At 34.9% G+C, this 13,997-nt stretch overlaps 1 protein-coding gene across 2 annotated transcripts in view; it reads left to right on the forward strand.

Moving 5' to 3' along the window:
• Positions 1-907, forward strand: part of LOC123309528 (protein tumorous imaginal discs, mitochondrial) — a 55,156-nt gene extending 54,249 nt beyond the window's left edge. The window contains exons 8-9 of one of the 2 annotated variants that reach the window (XM_044892689.1): positions 337-479; positions 534-658. In XM_044892689.1, the coding sequence (XP_044748624.1) occupies positions 337-446 (110 nt within the window). In that variant the 3' untranslated portion in view covers positions 447-479; positions 534-658. Of the gene's footprint in view, positions 1-336; positions 480-533 lie in introns of both variants that reach the window. The other variant, XM_044892688.1, reaches the window with a different exon arrangement.
• The last annotated feature ends 13,090 nt before the right edge of the window (positions 908-13,997 follow it).

Genomic DNA, 13,997 nt, shown 5'->3' on the forward strand with positions numbered 1-13,997 from the left:
GAGTAGGGGTGCTTACAAAAAAATTTGCATGAAAGAACCACACTATTTTTTGACAAGTTTTTTCGCAAATATTCATTTCAACCTTGTATATTGGTCTGTAAACTTTTAGTGAAAAGCAGAGTGCTCTGATGTGGTTATGGGGCACCCTGCATAACATGAGTCAGAACATTTCAAAGAAATTTGGAGTTTGTAGCAACTTTTTTCAACTCATTTCACTTGAAGCTATGAATGAAATGAAAAAAAATTCTTATAGTTGTATGACATGAGTACGAAGACGTTCTCCTACTTTTGTTCTGCTGAAACGCTTGTCCTAATTTCCATCGTGTTATTTGACAGGAGACAAAGCAAAAGACATGCCTTACTCAGGATCAGAAGAAAACGTCGAAGCAAAACAAAAGGAGGGGACTGGCCTTCTCAATCGAATTAAAACAGCAATCTTCGGATGATATCGTAAAGTCATAACAGTGTAGGAATATTGGGTAACTATCAGTCTATAGTCAGTTTTTGTTAGCAATAATTGTTTTTTTTTTAAGGAAAGAAAATACATTCGACTGAATCCTCTCAAATTCTGAACGCTATAAGACAAATTCTCGAAGGTAAGGATGAGAACACCCCAAAAAACAACATTAATCATCATGAGAATAGTAGGCCGATAGAACAGACAGAAAAAGTATCCAGTGGTACAGACAGGAAACGAAATGCTTCTAAATCTAAAAGTGTAAAAGAAAACGAAGATAACAGCGATTTGGAGGAGGCTAAACAGAAAGTAGCTTAAAATAGCAGATGAATATTGGATCTTAATTTTCAGTCGAATAAATTTTCTCAAGTTAAGTGCTTATGTGAGACTGTAGATTTTACTTTGTATATTGGATTAAATACGTTGATGGATTAAATCTTGTTACTTCCATTTTGGTGTATTATTTGTAATAGTTTTAAATAATAAATCATTCAATGAGGATATTATGATTTACTACACTCGCCTTCGCTATCATCGTGGATAATACCCAGTATACGCTAGTGGATTACAATACTATACCGATGCTCAATGATAGTGAGTCTGTTACCTTGAATTATGGGGAGTAGAGAGGAGAACGATCGCTGCTTTGAGACCATAGATTTTTTGTCCCCTAAAATATGTATCAATAGGGTTCATGCTTTTGCCAACAGGCGCGCTGGCCATCACGGGAAATTTTGATTTTACTAATTGTAGTTGGCTGAGTGAATTGTCTTCCTGGTGACAGATGATTAGAATATTATTGTTTTCAATTTTAGATAAAAACAACCATGGTGAAATGTTGAAGAGTGCGCTAGTGTAAGAGTGTTTTCGGAAAGAAAAGGAGAATAAAATTTCCGAGTGCATTTTTGAGAGAAAATTGGAAGGAAACCTTACCTCGAGAATCGACTCGGAATCAATTTGTGTGTCAAGAGCACTTTTCGATGCAGATATCAAAAAGATATGATGGATTCATTATAAACGAAATCGAAATTGTCATCCCTCGTGAGAAGTGGACTTGTATTTTATTGCATATAATTCAGAGAACTCATATTTAATATAGATTTGAAGAAAGGTATTTGAAAAATCATCAGAAAAACCACAATGACACATAACCTAAAATAAAATGAAGGCTGTTCATTTAAAATTGACGCTGAAATCCCCACCCCTTATCGATAAAAGTAGCGATCGCAGCGACTCCTAGCCAACGTTCCCCGTTTTCGGGGACACATTTTTAGTACGGCCATCGTTCTCCTTCTCTCTACTCTCCATACCTTGAATTGACCAATCGGAACGCACAACGTTGATTGCGCGTAATCTCGATCTCTATGTCCTCAGTTTCCTGCGTAATCTCGTTCGTTAGGGGTTGTGGTGATAAAATTTGTTGCTCTGAGTTTGGAATCTGCAAACTCTACAAGTAAAGGAACGAAGAATATTGCTTCAACCTCTTTTGCATGACTACATACCACGGGCCTGTTCCGATATTGCTGTTAGTACTGGCCCGCAATCGAATAACAATAGAACTCGAACGACAGGGCCAATAGGCATCGTTTCTGAAATACTGACAGTACTATTCAGGAATATCGGAACAGACGGCACATCTGTTAGAGCACCCTTAGATGAACACTCCGTGAATGCTTTCTATGTAAAGCATTCCATATCAGGGAACACTATTTCCATGCACTTGTAATTTACACCTATAACTTGCACCTTTCATATCCACCTCGGTGGAGGGAATACGTTGAGAAACCGTAGAAAAACTATTCTACGGCTGTTGAACTAGCCTTTTCATTTCATCTCATCATCACACCTGCCTCACTAACCGGTGCAGAGCCCTCCGATTCATTGTTTGTTGAAGATTCCGACCTGAAAAGACCCAGAAATTGACCGAACCAACAACGAGAAGCACAACCTTGAAAGGACCGAAGAGACCGAACCATCATTAAGATAAGTTTTTGTATGATTTTGAGATACCATTTCTTGTCAGTCATCTCTTGATCGAAGTAGTTAAGACTAATTGCGTGAATTGTTAACTTTCAGTAAACTTTATTTGAACTTGGCCAAGTATACATGAATGTGAATTGTGAATAAACAAATGTGAGGAAATGTTGTTTCACTAGTGTCTAAGGTGTCATGGCGCCCTCTTCTATCTTATATATTATTCAGTCACGAGCTAGTCAGGGACCATATTGTGAACTCTGTTTCTACCCGATTCTGAATCTGGGATAGGGAACGGTAGAATCAAAGATTATAGAGAAGCAAGATGGGAAACGAAGCGACTACACTTGCGTGAGCGCCGCCTGGTGGTTCAGTTGTGTATTAAAATACTAAAACTGGATAAAATATTTATTCAAGGGCCATTTGGCATTTCATGGAGATCAACATGGCCGTTTTGTTTACGTTTTGATTTTCGTAACGCTCGTTCAAATCGCTCGTTCTAGTCACCTTATTTCAATGTTATTTGTGTATATAGTGAAAACTTCAAAATCAAAGATTTTGCTCAAAATGTCGTATGGAAAATATTGTATGGTGAAGAACTGTTGAAACTGCTGTTTGGGATTCTCCGAATATAAGTTTTTTGAATTCACCAAAGAAAATGGAAACGTAAGTATTGAAACTCGTACCATGTGACTCGGATGTTAATTGATTTTTATTTTCAGTGTTCTGAAATGGATAGAATTTTCCGGGCGTCAAGACATTGACTTGAGTAAAAGCTACACCATGTGCAGTGAACATTCTACCAAAGATTATAGAGTTAGGGTAATCATGACTTTTCGTCATGTGGATGTGGGCGGATCTTCGACATCACAATTGCGCACGCGCGAACAGTATCATCGGGGCATTTTGTTGCCAGATTGTGCAAAAGCTGTATCTTCGGAATCGGATTTCGATTTATAGAAACTGATAATTTTATTGCCAATTGGGGAAATTAATCACATATCACATTATACTCGTATGTAGGCTTCTCCGCATTAATTTTCTTACGAAATCCTTTTGAAAATAAATAAAATAGTGTTAAGAAATGACAGCTCTATTCAGATGGGAGGAAGTAAGAAAATGGATACCTCTATTAACACATAAACAATTGCATAAATTAATCTATGTATTTGAGTCTGAATTTAGCAAAATTCTGAGATAGGATTTTTTCCACTTTTTACAGTAAACATCTGACCTGATTTGTTACATTTGCTTCATTCAAAAATTCACTTTCAAATAATTTAATTTTTAAATAGTATTCCAAATAAATGTATAGTTGAATTATAATATTGTTTATATAGAAAGTCATGTGATAAAGAGAATAATAACTTTTGATCTTATTGGTTATTATCTTTATATGGAAAGGAATTTAGTACTTTCCAAACAATTTATTTTGATTTTAGAGCTGATATCCATCAGTATCATTCCGTGATACCGAATAAAAATCATTGGAATATTAGATTACGAGGAATCTAAATTGTTTCTCAGTAGGATGCAGGAAGCATCCCATGCATGAAAGGGCCATCAAAGGAACCACATGCGATGGAGGGCGAGCAATTTGAAACTGATACATCGAATACTGATGGTAAGTCTTCCTAGATATCTGCAATGCATAACTGAATGCATTACTCATTTATCAAATATTGAATGCATATCTTTTTTATATGCAGGAAGCATTCCGTTCATGGAGGGGTCACATGAAATGGAAAGCAAGCAGATTGAAAGTGTTACGACAAATACTGATGGTAAGTCATTCTAGACATCTGTGACAAAAATAATTGAATAAATTACTCATTCATCTTTTATATGAGATAATTTATTCAATATATTGAATTAATTGTTTCATTATGAAAGTAGATTACAAGTACTTCCCCTTTTTCAGATATTCTTTCGAGTGTACCTGAAAGAAGTTCTCACACTCTGTAGAGTACTTCCAAGTCTTTCCCCAGAATTGATAGAAAGATCCGAAAACTGAAATCAACAATCAACTCCTTGGAATGCAAAATATATGGTACCTATATCGAATATAAAAATTGTACAAATTCAACAAATTCTATTGCTTCAAAAAAATTTATTACATGGAAATAACAACTTTGATATATGAGGACCCTGGTATCAAAGTCGGCAATCTCCACTTTTGGTCGAAATTGAGTTAAATACATTTTATTTCTTAATTTTGCGCACCACATCTGAACATATAGTTCACGTTTGTCAAGAAAGGCTATATCCCATTAAAAAACCACTTTGAAACTTCGTCTGAGAATCAAACCCGGCAATCTCCAAGACCCGCTTAGGATCAAAGCCGGCAATGTCCGTTCTGGCCAATCAGCACATGTGTGTCGTGACGTTCGTAATTCATCTGAATTCCGATCGTCAATTCAGTTCGTTTTTGCAAACCTTCAAAAGTGTACTAAGAAAAGGAAAAACCCTTCACATGATCGAACCGGTCATCATAAAAAGTGGTCTGAAACAAGTCGATATGTTGAAGCTTAAAGATGTTACAAACTTTTGCAAAACACTTTGGGGCTATCTGGAGATCAATTGAAGAACTAGATTTTTATGCAAAAATCTAATGGAACTCTCGAGTCAGGGCAAGCAGGCCAGAAAGAAGAAAACGCATGGCAATGCGTTTTCATGGAAGAATCAGTAGCAGAAGGAGAAACCTGGGAATTTATCGAAGAAATACCCTTTTTATATGTTTAATAAATATGTTATGTTAATAAAAATATTTTTGATTACATGTTATCTTGGAATTATTTCAATATTGTTATTATTCTATTCGTGAATCTTTTTCAAATCACTTGATATTCAGATACCAACTCATTTCAGTAGAAACTTTGGTATCAAATCCGGCCCCATTCATCAGAATGGAAAATGCCCTACGCACGCAGTTAAATATAAAACAATATGGACGTAGCCGTTTTTTACGCTTTACTCAAATAGGAACACGGTGGAGATTGCCGCCTTTGATATTAGGGTCCTCATATAATAGTTCAATATGTACTTTTGTATCCTTTATTCAAAGCTGTATTATTTGTATACAGGTGTTTTCAAAGGTGAGAATTTCGACAAAATTATTCTCACCAGTTGTACCTGTCAAAAAAAACCTCACCTTTATATATACCCTGTAAAATCTTCAATTCTGTCATATTTTTTTATAAATTTCAAATAAAAATATAGCAAATCCAACAGAGTATTTATTAAATTATAATATTAATTGATTCAAAACAATGTTTACATGAAAAAAACATCCTGATCACGAAACAAAGCCCTGGTTTTGTTTTGTCGCTCAGATTGTTTTTTTCTGGTCTCCACTAAGTCGATATTCGAATCCAATACAAGGAATAAAATTCGAATTTCGCGCCCTTCAATTATAAAGCAGACAACTGTAATTTTACTGTTTGACATTACGATTTCAGCGCCATCTAATTTCTCAGTATGTGAAACACAGGCCCAAAGTGTAGTCGGTTTCTAGTACTAGCGATATAGGGTCGTTTCCCATCTTCCTACTCTATATAATCTTTGGGTACAATGTAACACCCTGTATTTGACCTCAAAAAATTAAATTATGATGCGTTTCTTCAGATCGCTTTATACCTATAGAAGCCTCTTTAATAGATAATGGCGAAAAATTGAAAATATGTAGTTTTTTTCAGATACCGTAAAAACAGATGGCGCTAAAGCTTGTTGCTCGTGTAGTTAATCTTCGAATGCTCAATTAACTCGGAGAAAAGAACCAGGTCAATCTTATTTGGGTGCCTTGTCACTCCGGGATACACGGCAATGAAGCAGCAGAACAACTGGCCAGGGAACTAGTACAAACCTTCAGCACTGATGAAATAGATTGAAATAAGCAATTGCCGTTCTAAACTGAGGTATAAACCACGTTCTGGCCAAATGTGACGTTAATACTTCTTTTGCCGATAATGATACATAGATTTTTATAAAAAATGGTTCTTTTGTAGGGTCAATTCGGACATCTACAAAATGGTCAGAACCTACAAAAAAGTATTGGGGGAAGGGGGCCATATAAGTATTATAATGCCGAAAATGTTGATTTAGCGGTTAGACATTAAAAGACGCAAGTTAAGTATACGGAAAGCGGTCGAAAAATATACAGTCCCTGGCCAAATTATTATTAGACGCATTGATTCGATGCAAAATCTCAATTAAACACGCTTTGAAATTGGTTTTTAGGTTATTGGTTCTTGAATATTGAATTATTAAATTGAATGTATATGTTATATATACTTCATCTGTATATGGTTTTTTTACTGATGTTTTTCCCTAAGCTCTTGTATCATACTCCAAATTGTATGGTACCGCGTTACACTAACCTTTGCTGAAACTCATACATATGCTATATTGTTTGATAACTAAAAATGTATTGCTGACATATAATATATCATATTCAATAAAAAATATTGATTTATTGATGTTTCATAGTTGGAAATTAAATTCTTATATTTTGCTGAGCCACCTTGTGTAGCTATGAGAGCTTCATACTATCGATGCAGAATTGTTCGGTTTGCTGCATTCGTGGATGATGATTTCATATGTGGATTATCGAAATAACGTCCGAACCTGCAGCACGCAAGACGTCCTCTGGAAGACATAAGAACTGATTCATACTTCAGTACTAATATGACAATATCAAAAATAAATGCCAAATAGAACAGTTTATTGAAAGTTCTAGATAAAATTGACATTCTGTGGAACTGAAATTCAAATATTTCGCTTTTTCCTCGGGCAATACCAGTAAATGTAAAAAAAATCCTCAGTGCGTCTAATAAACTGGCCAAGGACTGTAGTGTGCCAAAATCTACGATTTCTTACAAAATTAAAGATATTCTTGACTAAGTTCTGCACCTTTGTTTGAATAATATATATTTGGTTATTGGGTATAGGTAACGTGACCATTTATTTTCTGACTCAAAACGGGACACACTGGTTTATTTCGGTCAATATATATGTATATATAACGGGTATTCAATGAAAAAAAAATTAATTCATTTATTCACAGAAAATAAACTATTAGGTTTTACAAATAAAAACATCTCCCAAATGTTTAGTTGTATTTATATTTATCAAGGGAACAAATTTCTTTCAATACATACAGCTTGTGATGATTTTGTAAGAGTGGAACTCTTGGCACGTTTTTTCTATATTCACCTTAGTTATCAACATCGTCTTTAGAACTGGAGTTTGCTTAAAGACAAGACTCCCTTTCCTAATCTAAGGGAATTTGTAACTGGGTATTTTCAGATGTCCACAATTTTTTCATCATAGAAAGTTCAATTCAATTAATATACTCAAGTTTTCATGCCGAAGATTGTTGGTGTGAAAATGTTTGGATACTTCCACCCAACGAGTTTCCGTGGAAAGATTTAAACTCGGATTTAAATTATTCCATTCCATTATTTTTTGCTCTGTGATGTAAATAGTTTGAAATCAATGAAAATCCGTCAAAAACTTCTGAATCTTTATTAGAGTCAATATATTCCTTCTCAATTAATATATCCACAGATTTTTGAACATCTTCCAGGAAGGTAATTTTTTTAAATCTACCCAATAAAATATCTCCATTTCTTTGGTAAGGAAACAAGTCCACTGCTCCAGATATTTACCGGCCAGCTTTTTAATCTTAGGGCGGTTTTCGAAAACGGGACAATTTTGCGTCCCGGAGTTCAGTTCGGGGACACCGGGACGAGCAATCAAAAAAAGGGACAGTCCCGTTCAAAACGGGACGTCTGGTCACGTTAGTTATAGGTGACCTAATTTATTCCAGTGAAATACTCTTTATTTTTATTCAACAAGGACGACGTTTCGGCTATTGGTTGTAGCCATTCTCAAGTCTAAAAAGAAATTACTCTACTTCAGATCTTACAATAATAATTACAATAATACTATACAGTTTTATATACTCTTAAGGAACACAAAAAAAGGACTTTGGAACAATATCACAAATAACAGAACACAAGACAGGAATCTAGAGAATCCGCTCACCACCACAGAACACAAATAATGCAATAATACAAATAATGAAATAATGCTCACCACCAGGGGGGTGAAACTCCCTCTTCTATGATCCAATCTACAACCTACAACCAAATATGGCCGACATGAATTTCCGGTTGAAGTGACAGTAAAACCCATTGAACTAAAGTTCTTTAGTTCTATGGCATTGAACTCTATGGGAACTGGAATGGCTTCGTAGGTAGCAAAATTCGTCGAAAATTGTGACCGAGAGAGAGGGAAGATGTAGAGCAACCTTTCTCTCTCTAGCGTGTTTTTGTTTACACCACAGATTACAGAGTAATCTCTGTAATCTGTGGTTTACACTATTATAACCTAAATTTAAATGTCATTTTCGTAGATAAATTTTAAATTACATTGTTTAATGTCTTTTTGTCAGTATTTTAGTAAAAATCATGGTGAAAAATTGTTTAGAAGCCATATACTTCCGATTTACATTCCTAAGAAACTCGAAAAATGTCTATATATCAAGTCAAGTTAGCTATTGAACAGAATTTCTTGTGCTTTTTCAAAGCTTAAATATAGTTTTTTGGTGAGTGTTTTTTAAGTCTATGTGTTTCCCAGAGTGACAAAAGTGGTTTTTGCAGTAACAAAAAACATTTTGAATAAGAAGAATTTCATAACAACAATGGTCCAGTATTGTGTTGGAAACGGATGCCATAATGCAGGGGACATAAATATAATATAATATTTTTTCTGTGAAGTGTTGGTATCACATAAACCAATCCATCCTGAACAGTTTTACAGAAGTGAGAATCCACAAAAGGAGAGAAGCAGTAAATAATTAGGAATTATGCCTTATGTTTTTCATTTTTTTAGGTTCCCTCTCCGAAAACCTTTTGCTTTACAACTTTGGACCAAAGCTACAGGAAGGAAAAATTGGTATCCGTAGAAATACATTTGCAAAAAAAAATTTGCAGTCCCCCACAGGAAACATTTCTTGGCAGTTTGTCAAGGAATTAGAAAAAGTTCAAATGAAGGAAGGTCTAAGGTTGGCTAATTCCCTCTCATCTCAGCATATCGATTATAAAAATAGAATTATGAATGTCAGATTAGCTACTCAAACAATGAGTAATGGGGTAGCAGATGCTATGGAATTTCTTGATAACAAATGTAAGAACTTACAATTCGAAGATAGTGCTGCTACCGTTGAATTCATTAGAAAAATTGATAGAGTGTTTGACATTCTTAATTCTAGAAATCTGTTCCGGAGAGGGTTTAAAGCTCCAAAATTAGATCTTTTTCCCTGAGGTATGTTGAGGAAATTTTCAGTGAAACTATAGAATATTTAGAATCATTGGAAATTGATGATACCAACATTCTTTTTCACTATCGAAAGACATTCACTTTAGGATTTATTTCGACCATGAAGAGTGCACTAGGGCTAGTGTAGAATGTTCCATCAATCAAAATTAATGAATGATGAACTTCATGGGGATCCTCTACTATTCGTCAGAAAATGACTAAATTAATTTTATTTAATAATTGTTAAACAAATGTAACATTTTTGTCTCAATTATGTTAAATAAAAATATTTCAGCAATTTTGTTCTTTACTTTTTGATATGATTCCTTTTATATATTGAATTATTTGGAATATTTAAAATCTCTCGCACTGACACCAGAGACGACTGTCTCTGCTCCAGAGACAACTCTGTCTTTGCTGACACTGCTTTTCATATGATTCCAAAGCTTTATCCGAGGCTTTTCAGAAGATCATTTCCTATATTCTTGCCTCAAGATTATAATTAATATTTATATTCAAATTACTCTAAAGCTTCTATTTTATTAATTCATCAAGGCTGCAAGGGTGATTATTAAAAATTTCGTTCCCGAAATTCAGGAAATTATGATTAACATCATAAATCACTAAAAAAAGTGCAAAATTTTTAGAAATTTCGATTAGAATGACAAACTAATGATTAATTATTTTTAGTACGAACCGACTCGTTGAAAGATTTGAACAATTTGGGAAATAGAGAAAGAAGTGAATTTTTCCAATCAGTATCAAACCTTCAAATATTTTCAGTTCGAATAGTTCATTCTTTCATTCCCGCACATTGAAATGTTTACGTTGCTAATAGCAACGGCGTGCGAGAGAGAAAGGTTGCTCTACATCTTCCCTTTCACTCTTCCTCATTTTGCCTGTATCGCGATGCCATTCCAGTTCCCATAGAGTTCAATCAAAGAGGAACAAGAGATTTCACTCCTCGAATTTAGTTCCCGAGTCTATGTCAATGGTGGGGCGACCTTGCAATTCTTTGCCCCGGACCAATTTCCCACTTGCCTTTTAGTAACGAGGGAGCCAATCAGATCGCAGGAATTTTGAATGGCCAATCAGATTGAAGATTCCGTCGAACAGAATCAGCTGGTCTCGTGTTTTGATTGTCAAATTGAAAGCAAATAATCCTTGGCTAAAAGTGTTTTCGTAATCCAATTTTTTCATAAGAATGAAGAATAATTTATGAATTTATGAATAATATCGATAAATAGGCCACTCCAACCCGCTGTCAGATAGATATCAAAATAGAATTGTGGAGGATTAACAGGTGTTGTGTACGTAAATAAAACATATAAATCATATAATTAGGAATATTATTGTAATTTCAGTTAATATACGTACATTGAATTAGCATTAAATTCTTCGAGTGAGGAATTTCACTTGTAATGACGCTTTTTTTGTCGTCCACAATTTTTGTGAGGTTAGAACGTTGGAATGGCTTCGATTCGTAAGAGTTTCAATCATTTTCTTCATAATTCAACAGACAATCATATTTACAATATCAATGTTTCTAGAGGATAGTTCGTGATAATTTAAAATTCAGAAAATAATAATGTTCTGTCTGCTAGGTTATGTTTGAAAATTTCGAATTTGACATAAGGGACTCCGCCCATTTCTGCTCAAGGTCAAAGTAACACGCAGCGTCATAATAGTAGAGTGAAATCTCTTGTTCCTCTTTGGTTCAATGTTCAATGGTAAAACCAAATTAACCTAATTCTTTTGGTTGACAACCTGTTGACGTTTCAAAAATCATGTTTTTAATACATGGACTCTGTAATCTGTGCATAGACCTAATAATACATGTACAGGCCTTCACGTGGTTTTCCCGTTCACCGCATCGAGGAATACCCACGAGAGAGAGGGGGGTGGTAGAAAAGAGAGATAACAGCAGTCCCTGGTAGTAAACGTCAAGCTGGTAGCTGGTAGAGAATAATTCAACGTTGCCGCTTCAAACAAGTTATCGAGTAAACTCGGGAATTCTACCAGTCCGCTGATCCTCCATGTTGCATTTTTGGGTGGTTGTCGGTAGATTTATAGACTTTCTATTAATTTGAAGCAATTTTTGTACTGAAATCAAAGACAACAACAGAGGTTGTCTCTGACTGAAATCAACTTCGAAAATGTTATCAAATCAACTATATTTTTCACGTACTTGAAACTTTCAAGTGCTGATAAAATAATAGATTCCGTATAAAAAATTCTACCTGAAAATTTTTTTTTCTGATTTTTATTAATGTAAAAAACTTGAGAGTTGTGTAAAACAACATCATTATCTCATTCGCCGGGGTCTGATTTTATATACTCTGAAATTACTCGTCATTTGGAAAGATAAAAGGACCCCTGCTTTGCGTTCTGGCTGCACAGAGAAAAATTAATCGTTAAAGTGAATTTTTTTAAACATTTCACCTTCCTTGAGCAAAAACATGTGTGGTATAGAAAAAAGGGCCAATAATTTTAAGTATGTTTATTGATACTTTCACAAATAATATGAAATTTCCAGCTGGGGAAATATTTATATGATGATTAATCATTCACAACTATTTTGATAGGTTCTCCATCAGGTGGTTTAGTTGCTCTTCTCTGGCACTCCTGGCAGTAATATTTTACTGCTCCTGTTTCTTTATTGTGTGGCTTTCCAGTGTTAGATTTCTGTGACACTGATCAACAGAAAATATCGAGTTTTGAGTTTGCCGATGTCACAGGGCTTACTGAATATCAACATGATTTACATCTCTTCTCTTCCTAATATTGAATCCAGATTGGAGTTAAGTATTTTCTTCGGACATGCCTTGAAATAGAATGTGATGGTACATATGTAACTACTTCGTTTAGAACAATATTCTTTATAATATTCAAAAATATATATACTATCTCTAAATTCAAGTCACCTCTACAAATTCTTGCTGTGGCCTTGTGAAATATAGAAAACAGACAAGGTATATTCCTTGTAAATCTTTGTAAATCATGTCCTATATGTACATACATGAAATAACAATTTGCGCATTTGACATGTGTATAAAAAAGGGCCGTGCCGGGTATAAATTCGAGCGATTTCGTAAATTCAGTCAATGAAGCCAGAGTGTTCCATCAACCGTCCGAGAAGTATACCAGATAGTAAGTACATTCAAGGGTTACACATGGGCAAGGTCTCAGGTATGATTATTTTAATTACTCTTTTGGTTAATTTGCCGGTTTATTTCCCTAATAGCACACAACGTCCATGGGACGTACAATTCATGTCCATTTAACGTCGGAACGTCCATGGACTTGATTTGTATGTCCTTTGGACGTTCGTTTCCGGACAGTTTTAGGACGTCCAAGATGGATATCCATTGTTAGTCCAATTTATGTACAATGTCCGTATCGGATATCCATTGAATGACCGTGATGGACATAATATTACGGACTATATGACATATGTCCGTATCATTCCAAAATAGTCCCTGACCGACTTAATACAGGCAATGTCAAAAATATGTCCTTACTGGATATCCATTAGGTGTCCGTGATGAACATAGTACGGACCGTATAACTTATACATATATATTACATGGTCCGTATAACGTCCATCACGTACACCTAGTGGATATCCGGTAGGGACATCTTTTGAATGTCCTCACCGGATATTCACTAGGAGTCCGTAATGGACGTGATATGGACCAAATAACATGTATATATTACATCGTCCGTATAACGTCCATGACGGACACCTATTGGATATCCGGTAGGGACATCTTTTGAATGTCCTCACCGGATATAGGAGTCCGTAATGGACGTAATATGGACCAAATAACATGTATATATTACATGGTCCGTATAACGTCCATGACGGACACCTATTGGATATCCGGTAGGGACATCTTTTGAATGTCCATACTGGATATTCACTAGGAGTCCGTAAGGGACGTAATATGGATCAAATTACATATACACATTACATGGTCCGTATAACGTCCATCACGGATACCTAATGGATATCCGGTAGGGACATCTTTTGAATGTCCATACCGGATATTCACTATAGGAGTCCGTAATATGGACCAAATAATACATACATGTATATCATTGAACACCAAAATTTAATATTATTTTTCACTAAACTCCATTTTTCCGCTTTGTAGTATATGAATATTATATTATGTATAACGTTATGATGAACGAAGACTAAATAATTGAGTAATTACTATTATAAAGTAATCTATGTTTGAGT

Source organism: Coccinella septempunctata, chromosome 3 (assembly GCF_907165205.1).
Source record: "Coccinella septempunctata chromosome 3, icCocSept1.1, whole genome shotgun sequence".
NCBI classification, from domain to species: Eukaryota; Metazoa; Arthropoda; class Insecta; order Coleoptera; family Coccinellidae; genus Coccinella; species Coccinella septempunctata.